Source organism: Bos taurus, chromosome 1 (genome assembly GCF_002263795.3).
Source record: "Bos taurus isolate L1 Dominette 01449 registration number 42190680 breed Hereford chromosome 1, ARS-UCD2.0, whole genome shotgun sequence".
Lineage (NCBI taxonomy): Eukaryota > Metazoa > Chordata > Mammalia > Artiodactyla > Bovidae > Bos > Bos taurus.
This window is the reverse complement of record NC_037328.1, coordinates 149,797,826-149,825,495: the sequence shown is the minus strand read 5'-3', so window position 1 is coordinate 149,825,495 and position 27,670 is coordinate 149,797,826. Positions and strand designations below refer to the sequence as shown.

The following is a 27,670-nucleotide window of genomic DNA, read 5'->3' as shown; positions in this document are numbered from 1 at the left end:
CTGAGTTGATGCTCAGCGGTGGCATCTCCCAGGCTTATTTGCACAGAAAGCAGTCAAGGAGGCTGAGTAGGCGGCATTCTACTCTACAGAGACCTAATTTCTGACTCACTGTCAAGGAAACAAAAATGCATGAAAAGTTAGTTGAAAGGTGGCAAACACAATCACGCACTTCCGTTTAACTCCACGAGCTAGACCATGGAGCCAAGGGGACAGGAATGGAGGTTAGACATCAGCGGTACCAAACCTCCCTCCCCACCCCCACCAGACATTCCAAATCGGATCCAGTAGGATCCAATCAGATGTTGGTCTTGATGAGTCCTTGGGCTTTAGGCCAGGGTCTTCACTTCTGAAAGTGCCAGTCAGAATATCTGAGGCTGAACTGCTCCAGGAATGAAAGATGGACTGTTCATCCCTTGAGGCTAGGAATGCAGTACTTAGCACATGGGCTGCACTTAATAAATATCACCCGAAAAAATAGTGGTTAGCAGTTCTGAGAACAGAATAGCTTCAAGAAAATCATTATAGCCATTTTGAGCCAACAGATGCTTGAAAACATTTAAATGACAATCCAGCTCTTTGGGACCCCATGGACTGTACACTGCATGGAATTCTCCAGGCCAGAACACTGGAGTGGGTAGCTGTTCCCTTCTCCAGGGGATCTTTCCAGCCCAGGGATTAAACCCAGGTCTCCTGCATTGCAGGCGGATTCTTTACAATCTGAGCCACCAGGGAAGCCCAAGGATACTGGAGTGGGTATACTATCCCTTCTCCAGTAGATCTTCCTGACCCAGGAATTGAACCAGGGTCTCTTGCTTTGCAGGCAGATTCTTCACCAGCTGAGCTACAGGGAAACCCATAAATGGTAGTACAAAGCAGAATTATATAGATTAGATTATGTCACAATTCTTTCCTACTGTTTCCAATTCTTTACATAAAAAGAGTAAGTTCATATAAACAACAGGGACCTACTCTATAGCACAGGGACCTGTTCAGTATCTTGTAATAAACCACATTGGAGAATACTTTGGAAAGAATATATACACATATAACTTAATCACTTTGCTGTATACCTGAAACTAACACATTGTAAATCAACTATTCTTCAAGGGAAAAAAAGGAAAAAAAAAAAACAGTTTTGAAAACACAGAACAAGAAGGGCCCTTGCACAAAAGATAAGCGGGCTAATACTACAAAAAAAATGGAATTACTGATTGAACCCAGGTCTCCCGCATTGCAGGCAGACGCTTTACCAGGGAAGCCCTTTTTAAAATATAGTACTTAATAAGTACAAAATAATGTATGTCACATATTATGTTACAAAGTATTGCTGGTTCAGTCACTTGATCATGTCCAACTCTTTGTGACCCCATGAACCGCAGCACGCCAGGCCTCCCTGTCCATCACCAACTCCCACAGCTTACTCAAACTCATGTCCATTGAGTCGGTGATGCCATCCAACCATCTCATCCTCTGTCATCCCCTTCTCCTCCCGCCTTCAATCTTTCCCAGCATCAGGGTCTTTTCCAGTGAGTCAGTTCTTTGCATCAGGTGACCAAAGTATTGGAGCTTCAGCTTTAGCATCTGTCCTTCCGATGAATATTCAGGCTTGGTTTTCTTTAGGATTGACTGGCTTGATCTCCTTGCAGTCCAAGGGACTCTCAAGAGTCTTCTCCAACACCACAGTTCAAAAGCATCAACTCTTCCGTGCTCAGCTTTCTTTATGGTCCAACTCTCACATCCACACATGACCACTGGAAAAACCACAGCTTTGATTATACGGACCTTTGTTGGCAAAGTAATGTCTCTGTTTTTTAATATGCTGTCTAGGTTTGTCATAGTTTTTCTTCCAAAGAGTAAACATCTTTTAATTTCATGGCTGCAGTCACCATGTGCTGTGATATTAGAGCCCAAGAAAATAAAATCTGTTACTGTTTCCATTATTTCCCCTTCTATTTGCCATGAAGTGATGGGACTGGATGCCATGATCTTAGTTTTCTGAATGTTGACTTTTAAACCCTTATCAGCCCCCTAGTGGTAACATTCCAGAGTCTGCAAGTGACTGGTTTTGTATTTTGTCCAGAAGTCTTGGCTGTAAGCAATGGGAAGGAAAGGCTGAACTGACTCCATCTTCACCAAGCCCAGAAATCCCATCCCTTACTTTTTATTGAACTTACTTTGGATAAAATTTAAATGTTTGTAATTTTCTGGTATCTAGTTCACATTGTAGCTGAGAGTCCTTCCCAGATAATCTGATATAACACAGGAAGCAAAAATTTCCCACTTTCTTTTCTAAGGACCACAAGCCATCTTTTAATTTAATGATACATGTCAGACATTTCTAATCAACATTTCTCTAGAGTTCCTTAGGTCCATCCTCTTCACTTAACAACAGGTATCTGAGAGGACTGTCCTACAGTGAAAGACTTGCTAAATGGTATGGAGATAAAAAAAAAGATAAAGAAACCTCGAGGCATTCACAATCCAACAAGGGCACCAGATGACAAAGAAACCAGAAGCTTAGCCTGAGTTGCAGAAGCTGTGAGAAGGCTGGGATGTGATGTCACTGTGCTGTCTGTCCTGCTAGCCCTGGGTTCCCAGTCCTAATTCAAGAGGGGTCAGTCCCAGTGAAAGTGAAAAAGTCGCTCAGCCATGTCCGACTCTTTGCGATCCCATGGACTATACAGTCCATGGAATTCTCCAGGCCAGAATACAGGAGTGTGTAGCCTTTTCCCTTCTCCAGGGGATCTTCCCAACCCAGGGATCAAACCAAGGTCTGCGGCATTGCAGGCAGATTCTTTACCAGCTGAGCTATGAGGGAAGCCCATCAGTCCCAGAGGAGGTAGAAAAGGAGATAATAAATCGGCTCTGATAAGACAAGCAAGATGCTGCTGAAGAAAAGGCATTCAAGATAAAGCAAACAGCACAAATACAAGCATAAGAATTAGAAATGCAAACAGCAAGACAGCCCAGAGTAAAGGCTGTGCCCCCCAACTTGGAGATCAGATTTTTCAGGTTTTGCTCATTTCGACAAAAGAAGTATCTCATTTTCCACAGATTACTTCGCTGGCTTAAGAAACCTACCTCAGGATAATGTAATGATCTTTCTGATACGAAAAACAAACACAACTGCGTATACACTGAATCTTCTTTTTTCCTGGATTCAAGAAAGTCTCCTCTTATTTTATTGTTTCTAGGTACGTATAGATTTGTTGCTGTTAGTTGTGTCTGACTCTTTTGTGACCCCATGGACTGTACCCGCCAGGCTCCTCTGTCCACGGCTTTTCCCAGGCAAGAATACTGAGGTAGATTGTCATGCTCTCCTCCAGGGGATCTGCCCGACCCAGGGATCAAACCCACTTGGGGTTTCTTGCTTGGCAGGCAGATCCTTCCCCACTGAGCCGTCTGGGAAGCCCACATATACAGATACACGGTATCTAAACAATGACCTGCGTGGTGCATATACATTCATCATTCCTGTTTTCCTTTATCAGTGTTGCCAATGTTTGTATGCTTTTCATATTTCATCTTCCTTATTGAAGAAATAAAATTCTGCCTCCTCTGCTCACACTCATTCCAAAGCCTAAAACAAAATCCATGAAAAATTGTTCTCAGGGTCAGTCACACTTCACTGAGTTAAGGGACGCTGGGAATCACAAGGACTCCATTGTCACACACTGATGCAATGTTGGCAGCTCCATCTTAGTCGGTTTTATTTGGTTATTTTTTCAACAACAGTAAAAATCACATTTTTTCTAAGAATGGACTGGGACCAATGTCAATATGTAAGACAGGGATCTTTCTGAAGGAAATGAAAATTCATGGCTTACACTAGAAATACTTTTTAATACTGTTAGACAAATACATTCATATTCTTTTTTTGTCTCTTCTACAATGAATTAGGACACCAAAAGATGGATAAAACTTGGAAAAGCATCCATGAGCATTTGTTTAAATCTCACTTAGTCATTTTTTTAAATTGGAGGAGATTTGCTTTACACTGTTGTGTTAGTTTCTGCTGTACAACGTGAATCAGCTCTATGCTCACATATATCCCCTCCTTCTTGAGCCGCCCTCCCACCCGCCCCCATCCCACCCTCCAGGCCATCGCAGAGCACAGAGCTGAGCCCCCTGTGCCAGACAGCAGCTTCCCACTAGCTATCTAGTCTACACACAGTAAAAGCTGGTTTAAAATTCAACATTCAGAAAACTAAGGTCATGGCATCTGGTCCCATCACTTCATGGCAAGTAGATGGGGAAAAAAATGGAAACAGTGACAGACTTTATTTTCTTGGGCTCCAAAATCACTGTGAACAGTGACTGCATCCTTGAAATTAAAAGAGGTTTGCTCCTTGGAAGAAAAGCTGTAACAAACCAAGAAAGAGTATTAAAAAGCACAGACAACACTTTGCTGACAAAGCAAAGGTCCATATTGTCAAAGCTATGGTTTTTCCAATAATCATGTACAGATGTGAGAGTTGGACCATAAAGAAGGCTGAACACTGAAGAATTGATGCTTTTGAACTGTGGTGTTGGAGAAGACTCTTCAGAGTCTCTTGGACTGCAAGGAGATCAAACCAGTCCATCCAAAAGGAAACCAAGCCTGAATATTTATTGGAAGGACTGATGCTGAAGCTCCAACACTTTGGCCACCTGATTCAAAGAACCGACTCATTAGAAAAAACTTTGATGCTGGAAAAGAGTGAAGGCAGGAGGAGAAGGGGATGACAGAGGATGAGATGGTTGGATGGCATCACCAATTCAACAGACATGAGTTTGAGCAAATTATGGAAGATAGTGAAGGACAGGGAGGCCTTTGCGTGCTGCAGTCCATGGGGTTGCAAGGAGTCAGACATGACTCAGTGACTGAACAACAACAAAATCTTATTAAAGTGGTGCTATGAAAATGTATTTGACTATCCCACTGAAATTCAATACGCACATTCATTTGTTAGGGCTGACATCACAACGCACTACAGACTGGGAGGCTTAAACACCAGAAATTCATTGTCTCATAATTCTGGAGGTGAGGCGCTCAAGATGAAGGCGCTGGCAAGGTTGGCTGCTCTCTGCTCAGCCTGTGAACAGAGGTGGCCATCTTCTCCCTGTGTCTTCAAATAGTCTTTCCTCTGTCCTTGTCCGTACAACTAATCTCTTCTCGTAATGACACCAGTCACAGAGAATTAGGACACCCCCGCATGGCTTCATTTTAATTTAATTACCTCTTTGAAGACCCTATCTTTAAATGCAGTCACAATCTGAGGTTCTGGGGGGTTGGAACAACATATGTATTTGGGGAAAGGGGAGTACAAAATTTAGCCACTGGTTGTTTTCAACAAATGACCCAAGGAAAAAGGCTATTTTCATTGGGCAAGATCTGTGCCTGGTCAAAAAAGAGACATGTTTTGTGAATGGGGCTTTCTAGAGAACTGCTGCTGCTGCTGTTGCTGCTGCTGCTGCTAAGTCACTTCAGTCGAGTCCGACTCTGTGCGACCCCATAGACGGCAGCCCACCAGGCTCCTCCATCCCTGGGATTCTCCAGGCAAGAACACTGGAGTGGGTTGCCATTTCCTTCTCCAAGGGAACTGCTAGAAACTTCACATAATGACAGTTCTGAACATGAGACTTTGAAAGAGCTCCAATTCCGTTCCCACCCCTCCAGGAGTTGCTCACTGCTCTGTTGCACCACAATTGCCGGCTACTGGGTTTGTTGTTTGTGCGTTTTTTTTTATTGTTGTCCGTGCTGGGTCTTCACTGATGCCCGGGCTTTTTCTCTAGTTGGAGCAGGCAGGGCTACTCTCTGGGTGCCGTGCATGGACTTCTCATTGTGGTGGCCTCTTTGCTTGCAGACCATGGGCTCTGGAATGCACAGACTTCAGCAGTGGTGGCTCACATGCTTAGTTGCCCCTCAGAAGTGGGGTCCTCCCGGACCAGGGGCCAAACCCATGTTTCCTGCATTGGCAGGTCAATTCTTTACCACTGAGCCCCCAGGGGAAGCCCAAGCTATTGCTTTCTAAGGTTAACATAAGCTGAGCAGGGGGACGTTGAAACTTTGCCAAGCTCAGGGTTCTTACTGAGATTCCGCCATTTTTCTTGAACAAACACTCCTGGAGTTTATTTACAGAGTTTTGAAGAATTTGTTGTGTCAATTTCTCCCAATGTTCTCGTTACCTTCATGGAGGAGAGGGTTTTCAGAAGTCCCTTCCCCATCACTGCCGAGGACATCCTCTTGGCTGCTTCCTGCATTGTTTCTTCACACCTGTATCTCAAGTTTCTGATTCTCTCTTCAACCAATTCCAACCAGATGTGAAACTGATTGATTTTAATATAAATTTAACATATAGAGTTTAATTTTAATCGTTGTATTTTTAATTTCTAGTTTTATTTGGCTATTTTCAGTTCAGTTCAGTCGCTCAGTCATGTCCGACTCTTTGCGACCCATGAATCGCAGGACACCAGGCTTCCCTGTCCATCACCAACTCCCGGGGTCCACCCAAACCCATGTCCACTGAGTCACTGATGCCATCCAACCATCTCATCCTCTGTCATCCCCTTCTCCTCCTGCCCTCAATCTTTCCCAGCATCAGGGTCTTTCCCAATGAGTCAGCTCTTTGCATCAGGTGGCCAAAGTATTGGAGCTTCAGCTTCAACATCAGTCCTTCCAATGAACACCCAAGATCCATCTCCTTTAGGATGGACTGGTTGGATCTCCTTGCAGTCCAAGGGACTCTCAAGAGGCTTCTCCAACACCACAGTTCAAAAGCATCAATTCTTCAGCACTCAGCTTTCTTTATGGTCCAACTTTCACATCCAAACATGACTACTGGAAAAACCATAGCCTTGACTAGACAGACCTTTGTTGACAAAGTAATATCTCTGCTTTTTAATAGGCTGTCTAGGTTGGTTATAACTTTCCTTCCAAGGAGTAAGCGTCTTTTAATTTCATGGCTGCAGTCACCATCTGCAGTGATTTTGGAGCCCAGAAAAATAAAGTCTGACACTGTTTCCACTGTTTCCCCATCTATTTCCCATGAAGTGATGGGACCAGATGCCATGATCTTCATTTTCTGAATGTTGAGCTTTAAGCCAACTTTTTCACTCTCCTCTTTCACTTTCATCAAGAGGCTCTTTAGTTCTTCTTCACTTTCTGCCATAAGGGTGGTGTCATCTGCATATCTGAGGTTATTGATATTTCTCCCGGCAATCTTGATTCCAGCTTGTGCTTCCTCCAGCCCAGCATTTCTCATGACGTACTCTGCATATTAGTTAAATAAGCAGGGTGACAATATACAGCCTTGATGTACTCCTTTTCCTATTTGGAACCAGTCTGTATGTAAATTTGGCTATTTACGTAACCAGAAATGAAAATCTGGGTGGATATTATTTTATGTGCCTGTCTCTGTTTTCTAGTCATGTTAAAATAAACATATGCTTCTTTTATGGGAAAAAAAAGTTATAGTTGTTTTATCATCTTTCCTTTTGACTTCCTGTCTGCGCCTCACTTTGAGCCCGTATAACCCTGCCATCACCTGCCTTCCCCCAAGACTCCCAAACACAGCGAAAGACTTGCTAACCCCAAAGAGAAACGTTCTGTTGTTCTTTGCTTTGCAATGCCTAGTAGCCTTGCAAACTTGTTTTAGAGGCATGGGGGATGAGGGGACCAAATCATTGGCGAGTCAGGAAAACATTGAAGAAGGATAGCATTCAGTTTGGAGGATCAGAGGAAGAGCAAAGGGCTAAATGAGGACTGTGCGGGCTCAGACTCTGCCAGCTGCAGCAGGTCAGTCCTTTAGTCCCTGCCTCCTTAAGTCCCGATTGTTAGGATCTTTTTCTTCTTTTAGCCATGAGAAGTCAATGCACTGCTGTGGGAATATTTTATAGAATATTCTGTGTAAAACCTATTTGTGTCCTACTCTCCTCACCCCAACTGCATCCAGCATAAAGCAATTGCTTAATGCATGTTGTTAACTTTCCTGACAGACAATAGATGAGTGACTGGTTGCTCCCCTGGATGAATGAACACAGGAGGCAGTAGGAATATCGTGAGTCCTACGGAGCTTCAGCTTTGTGGTCTCTTTATTCCATTTTTTAAATGTTTAGCTATATTTTTATAGAATTACATGATATAATATGTATGAAGTATATAACCTACTTCATATGATATGTAATGAGGGCTTCCCCCGTGGCTCAGTGGTCAAGAATCCGCCTGCAATGCAAGAGATGCAGGTTCGCTCCCTAGGTCAGGAAGATCCCCTGGAGGAGGGCATGGCAACCCACTCCAGTATTCTTGTCTGGGAAATCCCAGGGACAGAGGAGCCTGGCGGGCTACAGTCCATGGCATCACAAAGAGTCAGACTCTGCTTAAGTGACTGAGCGTGCTGCACACATAATATGTGATATGCTGTTGTTGCTCGTTGTTCAGTCCCTCAGCCATGCCCGACGCTTTGCGACCCCATAAACTGCAGCTCGCCAGGCTTCCCTGTCCTTCACTGTCTCCTGGAGTTTGCTCAAACTCATGTCCACTGAATATGTAATATACTTTATATAGAGATGAATATATTAATATTTTCTTCTATCTGAAATCTCTTTTTTTTTCTTCTGACTTTAAAAGAAAATAAAAGTTTTCATGGGCCCCTAAAAACAGGATGGGCTTTTAGCACTGAGCTTACTGAGCTAAAGGGAAAATCAGACCTGAAGGGATGGCTGAATGAATGCTTCCAGTTCCTGAGAAGTTTCATAAGAGAATTCTTTGACCTCATGGGGGCAGAAAAATGCACCAATGACATTCCCCTATCTCATCCCAAGCCTGTTGCCTGGTTTTCTCTCCTTAAGGTAACAGGTGGGATTTCCCTTGTTCTGCCTTTTCAAATGTAAAAGGAAGTGACTCCTGACTCCTGGGCTGCCAGTAGCTCACATGGCATTTTTGTGCAAATTAGAAAAAGTTTTCTTGTCTAGAAGCAGGAAGGGCGGTGAGGTGGGGAGCGACTTTGTTATGTTATTGCATGAGCTGAAAGACACCTCCACGAGTCCTAGGGAAAGTGCAGACTCGGATGGGTTTCCTTTCCAGCCTTATTTGGGGAACCACTGTCATGGCCTACGTGTCAGGGACGTAGGCCTCCAGCTTAAGGGCATGTAAGTGTAGTTCGTATGTCAACTTTCTTTAAGTCTGTGGCTAGAGCACTCAAATCCCAGTGGGACTCAGGCAAAGCCTCTGAGAGCAATGTCAGATCGCAGTCATGACCTCAGATGAATTTGGAGCAAAACGTGGACGAGGTACAGCCACATGAGCGTGCCCCGTGTGCGTGAGCAGCTACATGAGTGTGCCCCGTGTGTGCCTGCACACACGCTGTCCTGTGACCTCGCAGGCAAGCACTGCCTGCTGTGCGCCAGGACTCCCACCTTGCTCCCTGGGACTCTGCAGGAGAGCACATGCATATAGAAACAACTAGACGTCTGTGACAGGAAACACACCTCCTTAGCTGTGGCACTGTTACCGAGTCCAAGCTTGAACTGCTCAACAGGCCAGCAAATCGAGAGAGGAGTTGTCTTTGTTTGGAAAGCCAGCAAACCAAGAAGATGATGGACTAGTGTCCCAAAGAACCATCTTACCTGACTTAGGATTCAGGCTCCTTTTATATTAAAAGGGGAGGGTGTATGGTTGTCATTGTTCAGTTGCTCAGTTATGTCTGACTCCTTGGGACCCCATGGACTATAGCAGGGAACCCCAGCTTCCCTGTCTTACACTACCTCCTGGAGTTTGCTCAGACTCATGTCCATTGAGCCAATAATGCCATCCAACCATCTCATCCTTTGTCACCCCTTTCTCCTCCTGCCTTCAATCCTTCCCAGCAACAGGGTCTTTTCCAATGAATCGGCTCTTTGCATCAGGTGGCCAAAGTATTGGAGCTTCAGCTTCAGCGTCTGTCCTTTCAATGAATATTAAGGACTGATTTCCTTTAGGGTGGACTGATTGGATCTCCTTGCAGACCAAGGGACTCTCAAGAGTCTTCTCCAGCACTACAGTTCGAAAACATCAAACTTCTCAGAGCGGGAATCCTTTCTTCTTGCCGCTGTCCACATAGTTCAGGTCATGACCTTCCTGTAAACTCCAGCAGGACAAATGTTATTCTCTGCTCTGCAACTTTTTATCTCTACACCAATAGGACAATGTTATGCCTTCAAAGATCAGAAGTTTGAAAATGGGGTCTCCTGTATATTTCAGGCTATCGGCAACATTCGTAAGTTGCAGCAAAAACAACAGAGTGCAAAGGTAAAGGAAGCAGATAAAATATGGAGTCAGATCTGTTCCTCCCTGTTACAACAGCCTATGCAGGTCACAGTCTCAACACTACACGCAGCAGTACTGCCCAGCTCCCTGAGCCCCCTGGTCAGTGGGAAGCCTGCACGTGCACACACACACACACACATACACACACACTCACACACACACACACACACACACACTCACACACACACACACTAATGCTTCTACTCTCTCTGCAGGGATGACGTGCCAAGCTCGAAGCTCCTACATCACCAGTGAGATCCTCTGGGGGTACCGATTCACACCTGTCCTGACGCTGGAGGATGGGTTCTACGAAGTCGACTACAACAGCTTCCATGAGACCTACGAGACCAGCACCCCATCTCTCAGTGCCAAAGAGCTGGCCGAGTTAGCCAGCAGGGCCGAGCTGCCCCTGAGCTGGTCTGTCTCCAGCAAACTCAACCAACACGCAGAACTGGAGACTGAGGAGGAGGAAAAGAACCCTGAGGAGCAGACAGAGAGGAATGGTGACGTGGCAAACCTAGAGAATGAATCCAAAGTTTAGTCCCCGGGCCCGGGGCTGCCCTTTCTCCTCTCCAACCCCCACGCCCCACCCCCCGCAACCTTCCCTTGTCTCTCATTCTCTTTCTTTTCTGTCTCTTACTCTGTTCTTTCCTTATATTTAAGTTTGGCATTACCAGGAAACAAATCTTCAAGGTGTAAAATATCTACCTGCCCTCTCAGTTAATTCAGATTGACGAGGTAGCTTGCAGATTGGGTTAAGGTGATATATGCCCTCATTTGTGGCCCCAGCCTGGTCTCCTCCCGGGATAGGGCACATCTGACTAGAGATTTACGCTACTCCCCTGCATGTGTTGTAAAATAGCAGATCACTCAAAAGAGTGCATCAAAGAGTTTCCCTGGGATATGACGAGGAAGGTCTCTGGTGCCTATTCATTCATGCAGTGAGACATGGAGTCGAGCCCTCCGTTTTACACATCTCAATAAATTTCATCCACGGGGCGAGGTGCTTGCCCTCTGTGGGCGTTGCAGTTATAGGACCCAGGTGAGGTGAAGACAAAGCACTGTACATATATATGCCTTATGTAATTATTTTCTTTTGCAGTTAGTAATAAAACCCAGCATGTACAAAAGTACTGTAGAACACAACTTCTAAATACTGTACATAGATGTAAAATCAATGTAGGTTTAGATATATAACTTTAGAAATAAGATTAAAAAAAATGATCCCCAAAGTACAGTAGGCATTTCTGTTCTGATGTCTCTGTTTTCTGGATTTCTTTGATCCCATCGACCGCTGGCCCGTTAGTGCATGGCCTTCGTTCTGTGTCCCAGACTGGCAGCCGTTTGGGTACCTCACTGACCCCTTTCGTTGACTCTAATAAGCCATAGGTCTGGGGGAAGTTTGGAGGTCCAGTAGATGGCAAAACTCATCACCAATATGCTGATATACTGTGAAATGTTTACAAAACTGAGGTCTCTTTTTTAAGACTACAAGGACCTCACTGATTAGCTTGGGGCAGAATTTCAGGAGGAGAACATGCTCTGGCATGCCACCAATGATGTGCATTTTTTTTGTTTCTTGTGTGTGTGTGGGTTTTTTTTCCTTCTTTCTTTTGGGGGGTGGGGTGGAGGGGTAGGGGTGACTACTCTTCGAAGCCTGTGAGATCTTCATTCCCTGGCCAGGGATTGTACCTGGGGCCCTGCAAGGGGAGGGGTGCCAAGGCCTAACCATGGGACCACCAGGGAATTCCCATCGGTGATGTGTTGATGCTTTTCCAGTGAGTTTCGCCCTTCGTAGAACCGTAGTTTGAGAACCTTTTCTTCTACAAAACCACTGACTCTCCTACTGTTTCCACTCTATAAACACAGTTTAAAGACGAGACATGGTAAGTTTGTAAAAGATGGTTTGGGTCTAAAGTCATGAAATTCACGATGGCATGCAGTGGGCAAAGTATATTACAATCACTGCTCTCACACACCTTGACTCCATCTGACACCCTTCCTGTACCTAGGGGCTTAGCCGTCAGAATTCCTTGCATTGGTATTTATGATGATGATGATGATGACATTACCAGAGCTCAGTATTCAATGATTAGATCAACAATCTTAGTGATGGTCTAATAAAGAATCGCTCTAGAGTATGCCACAGGTTAGAGACTATAAATTCAAAGTGTCTCCCAGTCAAAGAAAATGACCAAAAAAATGACAGTCTTAATTCGTTTTAATCTGCAAAGGTAAATGAAAAAAGAAAGAAAGAAGAAAGGAGAGAAGGAGGGAAGGAAGGAACAATATTTTGTACTGAAAATCTAATTTTCAAAAATGAAAAATATTTCAAATGAAAAAATAAGAGTAAGAAGAGAATCTTAGACAAAACCTCAAGGGCAGGTGGAGATTTTGCACTGAAACAGATCTTTCGTGTTAATTTTGCATTTATAACCTGTGTGTTCCCTAACACAACCATCCATCACAGATATTCATTGACTGGATCCAAGTTCATTTTCAGCTCCTACAGCTGTGCTCAGTTTGAGGCTTTGCACCGTGGAGGTTGCAGAGCTCAAACTAGCTGCCCCTCCCTGTTGCCCTTGCCTTCCCTAACCAGATAGCACAGGCCTTCACTGTAGTTTGGGGACCTCGTGTACTAAAAAGCATGTCCCAGAGATAAGGAAAGTAACTCCTAAGTTTGACATGGCGGGGGAGGGAGGGTGTCTCTCTTCTCCCACTTCTGACACCTTTTATCAAGACAATTACGTCTTGGCTCTGATCATATGGAAAACAAAACTGTTGGCCGTAGCTCTTGCCTCTTTGCCAACATTTCACTTTTTGCATTGACTATGTGTTAGTTTTTTTCATTCCACACACCCCAAAAAGGAGGTTGTAGTTGAGGAGGAGGGAGCCCCGTGTGTCTCTTGCCAGGCTGCAGGGAGGCACTGTGGCCTTACCTCACTGTAGCCTTAGACAGGGCACTCTTGCCTTGGGGACGCTAACCCTGCAGCACCAGGAGTTGCAGGGAAAGGCGTGGTAGCACAAAGCAAGATCAGCTGGGGCTGCAAGAAGTCTGCTAACGTAGCTCCTGGAGACTCAGCGGGCCTTTCCAAATGCTTTACTAAGACTTGAAGGACAAAACACAGACTTGTCTGGTTGGGGTGGGGCCCCTTGCGCACAGCTGAGCAAAGAGCCTTAGCAACTCTTTGGGCAGACACAGTGTCAGTTCTGTGTCTGTGACAGGACACCCAGGTGTGAGGCCTTTCCCCTTTTCTCACTGTCTTTGGTGTCAATGTGGTTGGAGATGGAACACGAACCAAATCTCGTTTTTGTAATGTGAGCCTCTGAATCTTTAAATGATGATGCTCCAGAAGAACCTTTTATTAGAATGTCCTTATCAAACATGTCTATTTTTCTACAATTGTTGCTAACACAGTTTAACAGTGTATTTTGTGTCAACTGTTAAGATTTGGAACTGAAAGAAGCTCATTAAGACTGAATTTTCTAAGTAGCAAGTATTGAAAGGTGTTTTTCATTGACAGTCCAGCAAAGCTGACTACAGTTTCTACCCATTCTCTTCCACCATATCCAGTCTCCGATCACTCGGTCCCTTGTTTATTTCCATAGGAAATCCAGCATTATTGAAATAAATAAGCCTATTTTAATCCTTCAATATTCATAATGAATGAGGATCACTCTCAACATGATATTTTGATCTGTCCGGCAGCATATTTGAGTCCCTTTCCCATAAAAGCATGGCTGTATCATTAGCCAGATAAGAATTTTAGACTAAAGGGTTACAACTTGCCACAGCTGACCCCAATCTGGAGAAAAGACAGACTCAGCTGGAAGCATGACCTCCCCAAGGGCTGCTGAGACCCTCAGATTCTCGTTGCCACCCACCCCAACATGCTTTCCAACTAGAAGATCACCTGTTTATGTCAGCTTTATGTAACGAATAAAATCATTTATATTTCTGGATGTCCCATGGGCAGACTATACTCTTTTGGATTAACACCCTTGTGATCCCTGTAAGGTCAGGTCATTGCTTTTCAATCTCTTCAAAATATGGCCTTCTGGCCTGGTTTGGTCCAATACATAGACACTCTAGGTCCGTGGGAAGGAAATGTCTCTTTCCCCACCCCCTTCTTCCATCCAACCCTCTCTTTTGCTGTTTCCCTCATTCTCCAGTTCTAGTTCCATCGATTTAGGTTAGTATCTTATGTTCCTGAATATTAATTCCAGCCACTGTATCTAAAAAGTTCAGCCTATTTCTAAAGCACAATTTTCTCTTGCCGGTTTAACCAAACGAAGGCTCTAAAATGTCTATTTCTCATGATACTCTATAATTTTAAAATTATTTATGACTTTATTTAAAAGCCTAAGTTTTGAAGTTTCCAAGCAACATTCCTGTTTTTCTCTCCCTAAGTTTTCTTACTTTTCTCCCCCTTTGCTTTTGTACTTAGGTTGAAGTCACTATCTTTGGGATATTCAGAAAGTGTTTATGAATGTGGGTGCCAGTGGACAAAAGTTCCATTCAATAACTATTTGAACTCACCGAAAGAATGTGAAATTATTTGACTTTGGTTAGCTAAGTGATTCAAGATAAAAAATAAAATAAAATATAGTCGTTTCCAAAAGAGCTTGCCAAACTAGTCTGACTAGTTTTCAGTCTTGCCTTGACTTGGGTGATGCTCTGATTCAAAAGAGTCCTAAGGACAGTTGAAAGTTAAATGTTTACACAGATGGTGAGCTTTGTCTATCATTTCTTGTCAGTGGATGGCTATGAAGTAAAAAAATATAAACAGTAGATACCTAATAAATGTTTCATTGATATTGCATTACAACAGAGTCAATTAATAACATCTTGTTTCTAGATTTTATGGCCAACCTGTATTTATGCAAATGTCATCCTTTAATTCAAAATGGAGTAAAATGCACCTCAGAGAGCTTCTGGATGTAGTGTCATCTAGAAGTCAAAACTTGGTCAGGCTACTATTTGATTTTGACAAAATGCAGTCTGGACGATAATAACAAAACAGCAGTACCCCCTACACTGTGTAGTGTTTGGGGCATTCACAGCACTTTCATGAATTATCTCATTTAATTCTCATCTACCATGAGAGCTTGAATATTATAATTTACACTTTACGGATGGAAAACTAGGGTTTGGGCAAGCTGAGTAATATCCTTGAGGCCGCAAGTCCAGTTAATTACAGATCCTGGTCTCAAATCCACGTGCAAAATAAAAGAAAGCGAAGGATATTTAGCGACATGTAAAAATTACATCAAATTCAAATTTATGTATCCATAAATAAAGTTTTCTAGGAACACAGGCACACCCATTTGCTTATGTGTTGCTATGACCCCTTTCACAATACACAGCAGAGTTGAGTTAATTAGCCAGAGGGCCCATAGCCAGAAGACTAAAGTATCTACTATCTGACCCTTTACAGGAGAAGCTTGCCAATCCCAGCACTGTCCTATTAAATACTATTAGTACCATTAAATACTATTGCATATTGTACTGTACTGTTCAAAGATTCCTGGGCAACGTAGAATAATGATGATCTTTTCCAGTATAAATCTATTTCCAGTATTGTGCATAGGTTTATTTGAGGAAAAATAACTTATTTTTTAATGAGAGAGAACTGCTTCACAGTTGTCTGTTTCTTTGAGCTGAGTCTCAAAGAAAAACTGTTTCCTTATTATAACCATTTCCCCAAGGGTGGTAAATAGAGTAAACAGTGAGGCAAGATTCAGTGGCAACTTCAGAAAGTGATATGGTAAAACTACTATATTAAAAATTAAAACTAATGAGTGATTTTTTTAATCAGAATTCCCAGTTATTCCTTCACTGAGCTATTGCTTCACTGATATTCACAGGAGTTTAAATACGGAAATGGTTGGGTCCCAAGTCTCTGTGGAGTGGGATGGCCTGGATTTGCAGTGGTTGCCACATGTCCAAACAAATTCCCCTCCCTACCTGCCTTCCCTCTCATGCCTTCTTGGAACAGAACTAACTAGACTACTGAGCTGTCTCTCCATCTTTCCCTGCCAGGTTCTTCTAGCCCACAGTTGATCAATATGATAAGAACCCTGAGCCACCACTCCTGTTTAGTTGCACATGTTCTGGCTCCCTCTAGCTACTCAGCTAAAAGGTTAACATGCGAATAAAAACAAACAGGTCCTTTGGAAAAATGCTCAGGAAGAAACAGAGGTGTAGTAAAAGAATTGGTGTGTTGTTTGCTGCCTTCTGAATCTGAAGTACAAGATAAAGACTGGTAACTACAGAAATATTGGATCGAAGAAATTCAGACATTGGGGTTTTGAGATAAATCAATATTAAATGACACTCTTTAGTATCACCAGACTGAACTCACTTGCATTCTAAGGGAACATTTTCAAAGCCAGACATAAGTCAGCCAAGCCAGGTTTTTCTCCCATTTAGTTCTACTGAAAAAATACATCAAGTTCTCTTACAAGTGCTTTCCTGGAAGTTAGGTGGGAAAGAAAAATTTTTGTAATAAATTATTGTGATATTGCATTGCTAACAGGTAAATGATGGAAACTGGGATGGATTTGGTCCTGTGTTTGAAACTAGGTGATAGGATCTGCAATCATGCAAAAAGCTTGCAATCTTGCAGTTGTGTGGAACAGCATAATAACTAAGGAGGAGAGAAAATATCTCAAAGTTCAGCACCATAAAACTTAAGTAAATGTTAAAAGGAGTCAAACTTTTACTTGGCCCCATTACCTTGGTGAAAGAAAGCTTCATGCAGCCACCTAATTCAAATAGAAGAGGGATGGGGGAAGGAGGAAAAAATACTTTAACACTCACAAGAATAGCTCACTGAAGTAGCAACATGACTAAGTGATTGAGATTTATCACCAGTGAAAATGTTACTTAAAAATTATTCTTAGACACCACACCCCTAGACATCCATTTTAACGTGTTCTGTGGTCAGTTAGAGAATTGTGACCACATAGGCAACAGAGCTTGATTTCAGGGAACTAAATTGTTTCTGCTCCAAAAGTATAATCGACCATTTCAAGATTAAGGCTACCCACCCCCTGTATTAACACCAATCATGAATGCTGTGATATCAACCAGTCAATCTTTATAAGAACATGAAGGGCTGTTTCTCTCAGGCAGTGTAAATATCTGCTTCCAACAGGCACTAGTAAAATAAGCACCTAATGCATCATCATACCTAAAGTTCTAATAGAAAACATAAAATATCCAACCAGAGGAACAAGACATCCCAGGAGCCTAAGATGGAATCTTGGGTTACTAAAACCCCAGTCCAAACTGAACGCCTTATGGAGTACATCAACGCTGGGTCTATCACAGCTAAACACAGCTAGCAGAACTGGATCAGCTGGAGGGCAGAGATCTGGGTTCCCAACAGCTATGAGATTAGAACCTCTAGGTGTTTAACCGGGCAGCTTAGAGAAAGAGTTGGAATACTGTTCACAGATTCCATCATAGCAAGTATCTTTCTGGCATCATCTCTCAGCCTGGCTGACTTGGGGGACACATATGAACCACACCTTCCCTTGCCCCTTGGCTCAGCCTTGGGTAGTGCAGAAGCCTTAGTCATATTCACCACCTCTGTGGGTGAGTCCTTCCCTCCAGTCCTGGTTTCTGCCCATCTAACTGATGACAACTCCCCCAGAAGCGTCTGCTGGGAACACTGCATCTTTTGAGCTTGACTTGGCCAGCACTCTTGACCCCACAGAGCACCCAAGTGGCTCAGAGATGATAACCCTTCCTAGAAGAACTGAAATAAGACCTTCTGAGTCCCCTGTGCACAGGGATGCCCCTAACATAAGTAACTCAAAATTAAGCAGTAGGCAACTGCTTAATTAAGCAGTAGGCAACCACTCCGGTACTCTTGCCTGGCAAATCTCATGGACAAAGGAGCCTGGTAGGCTGCAGTCCATGGGGTTGCTAGGAGTCGGACACGACTGAAGCGACTTAGCAGCAGCAGCAACACATAAAAAAGAAAGCGTAAAGTCCCAGAGAGTTCTCATTTCCGTGTTGATTACCTCACTGCTTTATTTTGCTTTTTACCTAATTCTTCAGCCTCTAGAAATTGTGTCGTTTTGGTATCCCAGGGCCTAGAGTACATACTTGATTGCCTCATCCAGCAATTTCAGCCATCTCCCAAGATGATCTGACCTGTCCCCGCTTTTTAAGTGAGGAGTCTTGATGTGTTCAAATCCACCCCACAACCAAAAAAAAAAAAAAAAAATATGCCAGCCAGGTCAAAAAATTTTGCATCTGTTTCCCTTCCTCTGGAAGAGCCACCAAATGTGACAGCAAAGTCAAGGATCTTCTTTTTATTTGCAAGGAACACGTCTGGATTGCCACACTTGGAGACCCAACTTAAGCTGTCCCCCAGGTGCCCACAGAGTTTTTACATCACTGCAAATGGTCATCCAAGCACTCTACCCAGCTCCTCTTTCTGAATTTCCTTCCTCAGCAACCTCCAAAAGCCAGATTTCCTAGCACCTTCCTCTGAGTATTCATTCCATTCTTGAGCAGCAACTGAGAACCCATTGTGTGACTGCTAAGTCTCTTCCGTCGTGTCAGACTCTGAGACCCCACGGACTGTAGCCCATCAGGCTCCACTGTCCTCGGGGTTCTCCAGGCAAGAATACTGGAGTGGGTTGCCATGTCCTCCTCCAGGGGATCTTCCTGAGCCAGGGATTGAACCCACATCTCTCACTTACATCTCCTGCTTTGGCAGTCGGGTTCTTTACCGCTGGTGCCACGTGGGAAGCCCATTACTGGGGTTAATCCTATCTCTTACTTCATTGTCTACCACCAGTTTTAATTGAACACGTAATATATTCATGGTCGGATTACCTGAGACCAAAACGTAGAATATTTTGCTCATACCCCGTAGACATGAGACATTGAGGGCTCAAGTGTGATGCTTGGGCATTTTGACATCAGCCCATAACTGAATGGAACATCAGTGAAGTCTTGTGCCCAAGAGAAAGCTGGACTTTTCCAGGGCAATTTTCTTGTCCTTGTGACGGGGCTGGCCAGCTTGCCAAAGATAGTTACAAATATCCATTCAGCCCGATGATTCTTCATCTAAAACGAGAGCCATGCAGGAACAACGGTGAGCTCACACGCATGCAGGTTTCTGACATGGTGACTCAGACACCTGCCTGTGAACAGTGGTCTTTCCTCTGCCGCCGTCTGCACAGACTGTGCCCTGGGGAAAAACCTGGCCCCCATGTGGTGCCTGGTTACCCAGATCATTCATGGCTGCTGCCATGGCAACCGCAGCCTACCAGCATGGACCGCTCCACGGAGTCTTTGATGAGAAGTGGCAGAGGCCCCAGAAAGCTGAGGCTCCCCAGGAGTGCTCCTCCTGGAGATAGCCTTGGGGGAACTGAAGATACAAGGGGCAGTGCCCAGGCAAATGGGTATTTATTCAGCATGCCGGGTGTGACGTATTCCTATCTCACATTCCTATGATGGCACACACTTAGGAGGCCAAAAGGCTCCTTAAAAACTTATTCTTCAAGCCATCATCCCCATGTGCACGCTCTTGCAGTCGAATCACATTTGCCTTTAAAAAGATCCCAAAACCAAAACTAAATTCACATTTTCTGATATATGTCCAAAGAGCCTCCATCTTATTAATCTCTACATAAAAGATAAAGTTTGGTCCAAAACAAGTAGTCAAATAGTGCTTCAATAATAAACCCAAGGACAAACAAAAGAGATTTTTAAATTTTACTTACAAGTTTTTTTAGAAAACCTAATTTCCAATCGGGAGGGTTCGTTTTTGCCCCCAGGATGCAAAGTCCTCTCAACATCGTTTCTCCTTGAACTTGCCATTGTCCATGTGGCTTTGAACCTGAGAAAAACTCCTTTCAGTTCAGTTCAGTCACTCAGAGCCTATGTTGATTTATCATCATGACCAAAAGTCCAGTCGTCTACATTAAGCTTCAGTCTTGGCGTTGAACACCGTTTGAGTTTTCAGAAATGTGTGGCATATAATGAACTGAATCCACCATGGTAGCAGCATACAGAATAGCTCCAGTGCCCTAAAAACCTGTGGTCTGCCTTTTACTCTCTCCTTCCTTCTAAACCGTGGTAACCACTAGTCTTTTTACTGTCTCCTCAGTTTTGCCTTTTCCACAATGACGTATAGTTGGAATCATACAGTACATAGCCTTTACAGATTAGCTTCTTTCATTTAGCAATACACATTTAAGTTCCTCCACATCTTTTCATGGCTTGGTAGCTCATTTCTTTTTAGGGCTGAATAATCCCACATTGTCCCGATGAACTACAATTTATTTACCTATTTACATCCCGAAGGACGTCTTCGTGGCTTCCAAGTTTTGACAATGATGAATAAAGCTGCTATAAATATCTGTGTGCAGGTTTTTTATGTAGACATCGGTTTTGGGGTTTTTTTTTTTTTCCATTTGGTTAAATACCAAGGAACATGAAGGCTGGATCATATGATAAAGCTGTGTTTAGCTTTGGAAGAAACTGCCAAGCTGTCTTCGAAAGCAGCTGGACCACTTTGCATTCCCACCGACCACAAACGACAATTCCTCCTGCTCCACATTCTTGCCAGCGTTTGGAGTTGTCAGCGTTTTAGATGTTGGCCATTTTAACAGGGACACGCTGATGTCTCGTTGTTTCCATCTGCGTTTCCCTGATGATATATGGTATGGAGCATCTTCTTGTATGTTTATTTGCCACTGTACTTCTTCTTTGACGAGGTGTCTGTTCAGGTAATTGCCCACTTTTTAAAAGCTTTTATTGGAATATAGTTGATTTACAATGCTGTGTTAGTTTCTGTTGCATGGCAAAGTGAATCAACCATACGTATACATAGACCCACTTTTTTTAGATCCTTTTCCATGTAGGTCATTACAGAGTATTGAGCAGAGCTCCCTGTGCTGTCCAGTAGGTCCTTAGTCATCGATTTTTTATATGTTGGTGGTGGTTTAATCACTCAGTCATATTCGACTCTCTGCGAACCCAAGCACTATAGTCTGCCAGACTCCTCTGTCCATGGAATTTCCTAGGCAAGAATACTAGAGTGGGTTGCCATTTCCTTCTCCAGGGGATCTTCCTGACCCAGGAATCGAACAGGTCTCCTGGATTGCAAGTAGTCTCCTGACTGCCTGAGTGAGGAGAACTGACTTTACTGACTGAGCCACTATTTTGAACACAGTAATAATGTACATACGCCAATTTCAACCTCCCGATTTATCCATTTCTCCCCTCTCCTTCATAACCATAAGATGGGTTTTTGCTCTATTTCTGTTTTGTAAATAAGTTCATCTGTACCAGTCTTTTAGATTCCACATATATAAGCATTATTATATGATATTTGCTTTTCCCTGACTTACTTCAGTCAGGGTACCAGTCTCTGGGTTCATCCATGTTGCTGAAAATGGCATTATTTCATTCTTTTTATGGCTGAGAAATATTCCATTGTATATACGTATCACATCTTCTTTATCCATTCCTGTCAGTGGACACTTAAGTGGCTTCCACGTCTTGGTTGCTGTAAATAGTGTTCTAACAAACACCGAGGTGAGTGTATCTTTTCGAATTACAGTTTTCTCTGGTTGTATGCCCAAGAGTAGGATCACTGGATCATATGGCAACTCTATTTTTAGTTTTTTAAGGAACCTCCATACTGTTCTCCAAAAGGGTGGTATCAATTTACATTTTCAAGAGTGCAAAAGGGTTCCCTTTTCTCCACACCCTCTCCAGCATTTACTGTTTGTAGATTTTTTTGATGATGGCCGTTCTGACCAGAATCGTGTTGATTCGCGTGTCTCTGACAATTAGTGACGTTGAGCATTTTTACATGTGCTTTTTGACCATCTGCATGCCTTCTTTGGGGAAATGTCTATTTAGATTTTCTGCTTACTTTTATTGAGTTGTCTGATTTTTTGTTATTGAGCCAGATGAGCCATTTGTATATTTTGGAGATTAATCCCTTGTCAGTCGCTTCATTTGCAAATATTTTCTCCCATTCTGTGGGTTGTCTTTTCACTTTGCTTACGGTTTCCTTTGCTGTGCAAAAGCTTTTCGCTTTAATTGAGTCCCATTTGTTTATTTCTGTTTTTATTTCCATTACTCTAGGAGGCGGATCAAAAGATCTTGCTTCAGTTTATCTCAAAGAGTATTCTGCCTACGTTTTCCTCTAAGAGTTTTAAATTATCCAGACTCACATTTAGGTTTTTAATCCATTTTGAGTTTATTTTTGTGTGTGGTGTTAGAGAATGTCTAATTTTATTCTTTTACGTGAAGGTGTCCAATTTTCCCAGCACCTCTTATTGAAGAAACTTTTTGCCCTTGTATATTCTTGCCTTCTTTGTCATGCTGCTGCTGCTGCTGCTGTTGCTGCTAAGTCGCTTCAGTCGTGTCCAACTCTGTGCGACCCCATAGCCGGCAGCCCACCAGGCCCTGCTGTCCCTGGGATTCTCCAGGCAAGAACTGGAGTGGGTTGCCATGTCCTTCTCCAATGCATGCATGCATGCTAAGTCGCTGCAGTCATGTCTGACTCTGTGCGACCCTATGGACAGCAGCCCTCCAGGCTCCTCTGTCCACAGGATTCTCTAGGCAAGAATACTGGAGTGGGTTGTCATAGATCAGTAGAACATAAGTGTGTGTGTTTAATCTCTTTGCCCATTTTTTAATCAGATTACTTCTTTATTGTTGAGTTTTAAGAGTTCTTTGTACATTTTGGATAATAGCGCTTTATCAAATGGGTCTTTTGCAAACATTTTCTCCCAGTCTGTGATTTGTCTTCTTACTCTGTTGACAGTGTTTTTGCAGAGCAGAAACTTTTAATTTTAATGAAGACCAGCTTATCAATTTTTCCTTCATGAAATATGCCTTTGGTGTTGTATTTTAAAAGTCATTGCCATACCCAAGGTCATGTAAGTTTTCTCATATGTTCTCTGGTAGAAGTTTTATAGTTTTGCATTTTGTATCTAAATCTATGGTCCGTTTTGAGTGAATTTTGTGAAACATGTAAGGCTTGTGTTTAGATGCATTGTTTTTGAAATATGAATGTACAGTTTTATTCCAGCACCTTTATTGAAATAATTGTCTCCGTTCCACTGTATTGCCTTCACTCCTTTGTCAAAGATGAGTTGACTGTATTTATGTGGGTCTATTTCTGGGCTCTCTAGTCTGTTCCACTGATCCAGTTGTCTGTTCTTTCACCAGTGCCACACTGTCTTAATTACTGTAGCTTTATAATCAGCCTTGAGACGGGGTAGTGTCAGTCCTCCAAGTTCAATTTTCTCCTTTAATATTAGGTTGGCTACTCTGGATCTTTTGTTTCTCTGTACAAACTGTAGAATCAGTCTGTCAATTTCCACAAAACAACTTGCTGGGATTTTGACTAGAATTGCATTGAATCTATCATTCACTTTAGGGAGAACTGACATCTTGACGATATTGACTCTTCCTATTCATAAACATGCACTATGTCTCCATTTATTTCTTTCATCTTTATATCTTTCATCAGAGTTTTGTAGTTTTCCCCATGTGTATTTTGTTAGATTTAAACCTAAGTGTTTTATTTGGGAGAGTCTTCATGTAAACAATGGTGTGCTTTTTATTTCAAATTCTGCTTGTTCATTGCTGCCATACAGGTTTTGTATATTAACCCTGTATCCTGCAACCTTGCTATAATGGCTTATTAGTTGCAAAAAAAAAATTTTTGGTTGATTCTTTCAGATTTTCTGTATAGAAAACTACGTCTTCTGAAAAGAGAAATTTATTTTTTCCTTCTCAATTCCTCTAAGCACTTCTTTGAAGGCATCACACAAGTTTTGATAAGTTATAATTCCATTTTCATTTAGTCCAAAATATGTTTTAACTCTCTTGAGATTCCTATTTACCTGTATGTTATTTAGATTATGTTGTTGCATTTCCAAGTACGTTGAGATTTTCCACCTATCTTTCTGTTATTGATTTCTAGTTTAATTTCATTGCGGTCTAAAACAGACATTGCACGACTTCTGCTCTTTCAAGTCTGTTAAGGTGTGTGTTACAGCCCAGAATGTGGTTTATCTTGGTGAGTGTTTCAGTTGAGATTGAGGAGGAAATGTGTCTGCTCTTAGTCTCATCTTGTTCAGCAGGCCTTTGAATCCCACATTTTTCGCTTCTGTGACTCTGAGTTCTGGTCTGCATCACCATCAGATCTGGTGTACTCCATCCTTACACTAACTAAGCCCAAGATGATTTAGATTTAAGTCTTAGACGCTTTTAAGAGTGTCACTGATTCCTTTGCAGGTGGCAGTGAAATTTCATTACCATCCATGCTTGTCACCAGCACACCCTCACCAACTACATTCTTCTCTCTTTTACTTCCTATAGCAAATAGACAAGCTATAAGTGTGAGTTGGGTGCCTTCTAGACAACTGTTCACTTCAGTTCAGTTCAGTCGCTCAGTCGTGTCTGACTGTTTGCAGTATTACTAAATAAGCACTATACTCTCCTCTACAGTAAAAAAAAAAAAATGCCCTAAGGAAATATAGTGTCTTTGATAGAAAATAAGTGCATGCCCACATCTTGCATGTTCATCCATGAACAGCTTGAGCAGCCCCAGCAGGTTATTGACAACTTCCTTTTAACCTGAATGCTGCTCTACCTTCCCTGAAGCAGGCATCCAGGACCCCAGGCTAGCCCAAAAAAAAAAAAAAAAAAATTGATACTAAACAACACAGAACATAATTAAGGCGGCAAAAAGCTTAAACCATAATACCATTTTCATTCAACTGCTTTATTTCAACCATATCACCCTCTTCCTCTCTTATTTGAAAGATAATTCATGATATTTGCCTTTTCTAACAAAATAGCACAATAATAAGGCCAAAAACATTACTATGGCCCTGTAAAATGTGAGGTGGTTCTGTGAGCCACTTCATAAGATAGAAAACTATTCTGGAAAAGTCAATAGATCAAAAGTGCTCAGCAGTGCCTAAACTTTAATAATCTTTTTAATCTGAACCTGTGAGATTGAGGAGAAGTCTTAATCTGGTTTGAGCGTTCATGTTTGTTGACATCCATGTTTCTATGGACCTGGAAGTTCTCATTCCACCACCACATAGAACTGTCAGGAACTAATGTACAAAACAAAGCCCAGGCGCTCCTGGGACCAAGTCATCAAGGTAAGGTGTCACCGGGCTGCACGTGGGTGTTCCAGGTACGGCGTTTCGATTTCTGTTCCTAGAAAACGCTGTTTTCTAAACAGAGATTCAATTCTGTTCCCAGAAAGTCTTTAAAACTTGAGTTTTTGATAAATCTCACCTACAGAGAAATAAAATGTTTCGTTTTCAAGGTGCATGAAGTTCACCAATGCTGGGAGCAGGTATACACTTGTATTTCCATTCTCAGGGATGTAAGTCACTGACGAGATAAAGAAAAAACTCCACTCAGAATATTCTGGAAGTGGATGCCCCATAGTTAATTGTCCTAAACCTACATGTGCTGGACTGAGTATTGGCCATGAACGGTTGCAGTGCAGTGGGTGATGTCCTAGGCAAGTTACCCTGAAGACTCTAAGAAATGGTGACTTCCTCTGCCCTCAATAAGCCTACAACCAACCTCATGGCTACCAGCTCTCTACATGTGACAACACGTGCTGAGTGCATCAAGCCACACGGAAGCCCAGTGAGCAAATAGTGACTCGCACTTTACAAATGAAGATATTAAGGCATAGAGGGAAATTAACATACTCTAGCCTTCAGAATAAGACAACCTAATATAGAGGGTATACCAACTGTTCTGAAATTTAAAGAAAGCAGGTCAGCTTCCATGTAAGTCCTCGGGAATGGTTTCCTGGGAAAGGAAGAGACGGGACATTCATCCTGATATTCCTTGAGACTAAATGGGATTCGGAATATAGAGATCCGGGAGGGAGGGCTTTCCTTGAAGTTTGAGGAGTCAGCATGAGAGAGGGTCCAAAGCTAGGCAAACACAAATCAAGACTGGGAGATGGGAGCCAGGTCAGCCTAGATGCAGAGAGAGAACTTATTGTAGGATTTGATAAAATATGCATTTTGAAAACTGGTGCTAAATTGTAGAAGACTTAGGATTCCAGGTTAAGGAACACAGACCACAGAAAGAATAGCACAGTAGCATTTATTAGTAAATCCACCATTGTGCATAAAAGGCTCTCAAGGCTTTAGGATTGAGTTGTTTTTTTTAAGAATGACTTTTACTGGGAAAAAAAGGCAAAATGTCCTTGACCACACTGTCAAGCGAGTTGAAATGATTCAGTGAATCTGTGGAAAACAATAAATCATTGGTAGAATTTCAATAGCATTTAGTAGTAATCTACATGTCCAGCAAAATCATGAAACAGGAGTAATTACAAAAGAGATTTATAGATACTAAAAATACAATGCAAAAAATGAAGTTTTCCTTGAGCAAAACCAATGATCCTTTAGTGATGAACTGGAAAAAAAAAAAAGAAAATGCATTTTTCCAAAACCCTACAAGTCTTCTGACTTTTGCTCCGAATAAGTAACTAGATCAGCTTCTGAAGTCAATATCGCCAACCTTTCCACCACAGTGTTTGGGAAGGAAAGCCAGGTAGGGCACAAGCACTGGTTTGGCTCCTGACCACCTCTCAGTCCTTTTGTAACTCAACTCCAAGTATGTCTGCGCACGGACACCAAGGCGAAAGCATGCGGCGCGCGAAAGCACAAGTTATGTATTGAGAAATCACTACAATGCCAAATTTTTTTAGAATAAAAAAATATATATCTTTAACAACTCTCTGTGTTAGGGTAACTGTTTACATATTGAGGTGTTCCTCCTTTTTTTTGACTGGAACAATAAAAACAAAATTTGATATGGTCTTGGTGTCTTCTTTGTGTGTGTGTGTGTGTGCATGTGTTCTACAGGTGGGGACAGGAGTCATTTTTGAAGCACCATAACCTGTCACAGGATCACCCAGGAAGTCAGACCTCCCGCCCATATAAATCAAGAACCGTATCATGGCTTCAGAATAACTCAGCCTCTCTCTTTCTCTTTCTGTGTGTCTCTTCCTCTGTGTCCCTCCCATCTCCCCCCTTCCTCTGCCCATAGTCAGATCCCAGCAACAGGTCAGCCCTGCTCCTTCCCACACCTGCCCAACCAGGTGGGACCCATCCAATACCCGATAGATCTCTGTACCTCATGAAATATTCAGTTCAGTTCAGTCGCTCAGTCGTGTCCACCTCTTTGCAACCCCATGGACTGCAGCCTGCCAGGCCTCCCTGTCCATCACCAACTCCCAGACTTTATTCAAACTCATGTCCATTGAGTCAGTGATGCCATCCAACCATATCATCCTCTGTCGTCCCCTTCTCCTCCTGCCTTCAATCTTTCTCAGCATC

General features: G+C 42.7%; 1 protein-coding gene across 1 annotated transcript in view; it reads left to right on the top strand.

The window, feature by feature from the left end:
- KCNJ6 (potassium inwardly rectifying channel subfamily J member 6) overlaps positions 1–27,149 on the top strand; it is a 343,139-nt gene extending 315,990 nt beyond the window's left edge. Inside the window, exon 4 of the mRNA XM_059889585.1 lies at positions 10,501–27,149. Coding sequence (XP_059745568.1) covers positions 10,501–10,826 — 326 coding nt within the window. The 3' untranslated portion in view covers positions 10,827–27,149. The remainder of the gene's footprint in view (positions 1–10,500) is intronic.
- The last annotated feature ends 521 nt before the right edge of the window (positions 27,150–27,670 follow it).